The sequence below is a fragment of the Glossina fuscipes genome, unplaced genomic scaffold (genome assembly GCF_014805625.2).
Source record: "Glossina fuscipes isolate IAEA_lab_2018 unplaced genomic scaffold, Yale_Gfus_2 86, whole genome shotgun sequence".
NCBI lineage: Eukaryota > Metazoa > Arthropoda > Insecta > Diptera > Glossinidae > Glossina > Glossina fuscipes.
Window position 1 is genome coordinate 1,978,803 of NW_023998440.1, and position 3,239 is coordinate 1,982,041.

Below are 3,239 nucleotides of genomic sequence, written 5' to 3' on the forward strand. Positions count from 1 at the left end.
TTGTACGCATTTGTAGGATCTTTCAGCAAGGCGCATCATCTCAAATGAGTTATAGAATAGAGGAATTCTTGGACAAGTTCTCTTTGACGTTTGCGAATGCATTGTAATTATTACTGGAAAGTTATCTAAATTCTTTATCGCAAAAAGTAATTTTCAAGTTTTCGTGCATCTTTTTAAGAAAATCACCCTTTCAGCTAATCTCATATCTATTTTACTCAAAAGCGCTGCTTTTGGTTCGAAACAAATCCATTAGTTTTTGCACGTCCATAAATAACATTTGATTCAGAACTCCATATATAGGTACACATACATTCACATATATTCGTGATCACAATCATATCTGCGATCTGTCCGTCTAATGTCTATGGTAAGTATATTTTTGTTCAACATTTATATCGCAATTTTCGATGTGCTCTAAACAAATTCCTTATAGTGACATGTTTCGGCTCAAGAGAACCTATTTCTATTGGATATGGTTTCAGATGAGACTAACATCACATTTTGAGAAAGTCAATGTATGTGAAACAAGAGTTCAACAATTATATTTTACAAATTTAGATGGAAAGGATCTGTTTTTTTTTTTTTTTTTTTTTTTTGAAATCCTTTTAACAAAATAAGATTTCCAAACAACAACAAGTTTTTATACCGTTTGTTTTTCTTCTTTTGCTTCCTTTTTTCTATACACAATTTCACATAAAATTATATATGTAAATGTACAACTCATATATAATAATATATGCATTGTTTTTGGTGGACTTGATGTGTTCAAGTGCTCTTAATACTACTTGTTTATGCGCATGCGTGGACACCTAATCTATTTAAAGCGAGACGAGAGAAAATTTTGCTTCCATATAACATTGATTAATATTTATAAAATTAAGTACATAATATATGTACACATATATCTAAATATGTAATAATTAATACAGAAAAATTTGTAAAAAAAATAAAAATATTAAAGTTACTAAGCTATCCACGCAAGTGCGTAAACAAGTAATGTCAAGAGCACTGTTCGTGGCAACAAATGGTTTGGTTATTTGCTAATTTTCACTTCTCTTACGTATGCAAATATTAATAAGAAATTTTGTCTCTTCTTATCTGTTCATCTGGCTAATTGATGGTGCCAGAAAGGCCAGAGGTATGAGTGAGGATTGTAATTGCATTCGAAACATCTAATCAATCAATAACTCATTGTATGACGCAGCAGCCCTTCTTTTTGCCTATGATCACCTGACTAGCAGATATTTGTTCAGGTACCAAATGATTTAAAACCTGAGCTAAAGAGGTCATATCATTATTATCTACTGGTTTGATGACTTCGTCCCATACAACTGTTTGTGTGGTATATGTAGTATCATTTTGTGCCGATTGATTTTGTGGTACGTTTGATGTGGCGACATTTTCTAGGTCCACTTTATCAGCGTTAGTGTAATTTTCTCGCGCCTTTACAATGCCTTTCGACTGATCTTTTGCAGGTGTGATAGGCTTTCCATTACTGACCGTTTTAACAATCTCGTCAGCCTCTCGAGATAAATCGCCGCCGGGTCGAAAAGGATTATCCCAGCCATAGTCAGTGCTTTGCTGCCGATCGTAGTTTAATATAGGCTTCGTTACACTACCCTTACAATTACGGTTAAAATTCCTTGACGTATTATGTACAGTACATCCGTGTTTTTTAAAATATTTTGGAGCAAGGATATGTTGCGGTCTCCTGCATTGATAGGTTGACACACGCACAATTGAACGTGCTGAGTCCTTTTGAACTTCGATACCAACCTTGTCCGTATTAAATTTAGTGTACCTATTGTAGGTAGGTGTCGTATGATCGCCGTCGCAACCACATTCCAAATTTAGTTCCAGATGCTCTGATAAAGGAGAGAAGGAGAGTTTTTCAAAAACCAACGTTTTGACCATGGAATCTTTAGAGGAACCGAAGGACACCCTTTTTAGGCCGGCTGCTTCTGATCTCACTTTAGTAAGTTTTGGTATCTTTGCTATCGTTTGACGAGAATTACGAATGTTAGCGTTCACGTTATCATTAATATTGTCGACGCCGCCGTAAGCATCACCGCCACCTAAAGTCCTATAATTGTGACTGTTGACATTTGTTATATTGTTGATGTTCTTACTAACAGAGTCACTACGAGGTTTGGCGCATGTCGGACAAACGTTTTTAGACCATATCAACTCTGCGAGCGCATCAGAAGACTCGCTTGCTGTGGATGTCATATTCGTCGGTAGTGCTTCCCCATGTATCGCTTTTGTGCGCAAATATCGAGAAGCTAAGTTAACACTTAAGCTGCGTGGAGATATCATATTCTACGATACACAATCCAAAAAAACGAAAGACACTCTGTTTTTATAATTGGTGTATCAGATGGCAATTCTCGATATCCTTGCAAAAATGTAATATCCGCCTGTCGACCATACTATGAAACACACCATTGTGCGTTTAAGCGCAATAAAAAACCATTTAGTTCTGAAAAGAAAAGATTCGAAACTAGTATGACAATAAAGTCTGACTATAGTAGAAGAAGATTAAGTGTTCATATGGTATTTTGTAAAGGAAAATTATGGAGTGGGCGGCATTCTGCAACTTTAATATTTTCACTTGTTTTATAACCACCACTGAGAGATGTGGGTTATACTTATTTAGTCACAACATTTGTAACATCCCACAGAAGGCTTTAGAGACCCTACAGGATATATGTATTATTGATCAATATAAAATTCCGAATTGATCAAACCATATCTGTACGTCTCTGTGCCTATGTGTCTTTATGGTGTATGTTGTTGGCACACTTCTGGTCGCAAATATGCATATGTCGACTACAAATTTGGTAGAAACATTGGAAGTTTTCGCACACAAGTTGGTATTAAGCGTTGGTCAGAGCACAAGCTCGCAGTGAAGCGTAAACTGGAATCATCTCCGTTTTTGTACGCAAAAATTGATGGGTTTTTGCTCGTTACTCACAAATTATAAAAAAATGAAAATTTACTTTACAAAAAACCCTGCTATTTATGTGCAAAATGGAAAAAATAGGTCATGCCCACACAAAGTTACAAGAGATTAAATTTTCTTTTGGTGAAACTTTTTCGAAGTCTTATGCTTGTCATTCATAAGATGGAGAAGACAGAATTTTTAAAACTATTTTCCTCAATATTTCCTCGACTGAAGATATATTATCCGCCTAAAAGTACCTTACCTCTAAAATAAAGACGGTTGACACCACGACCTA

General features: G+C 35.4%; 1 protein-coding gene across 1 annotated transcript; it reads right to left on the reverse strand.

Moving 5' to 3' along the window:
* Nucleotides 1-1,188: 1,188 nt before the first annotated feature.
* LOC119638230 lies at nt 1,189-2,311 on the reverse strand. Its single transcript, XM_038034894.1, has one exon. It carries the CDS (start codon nt 2,227-2,229, stop codon nt 1,189-1,191), a length of 1,041 nt encoding a protein of 346 aa, XP_037890822.1. The 5' UTR covers nt 2,230-2,311.
* Between the last annotated feature and the right edge of the window lie 928 nt (nt 2,312-3,239).

What these genes read in the sequence shown, in the direction of transcription:
- LOC119638230 (XM_038034894.1), bottom strand. Translation starts at nt 2,229, where the DNA reads ATGACATCCACAGCAAGCGAGTCTTCTGATGCGCTCGCAGAGTTGATA.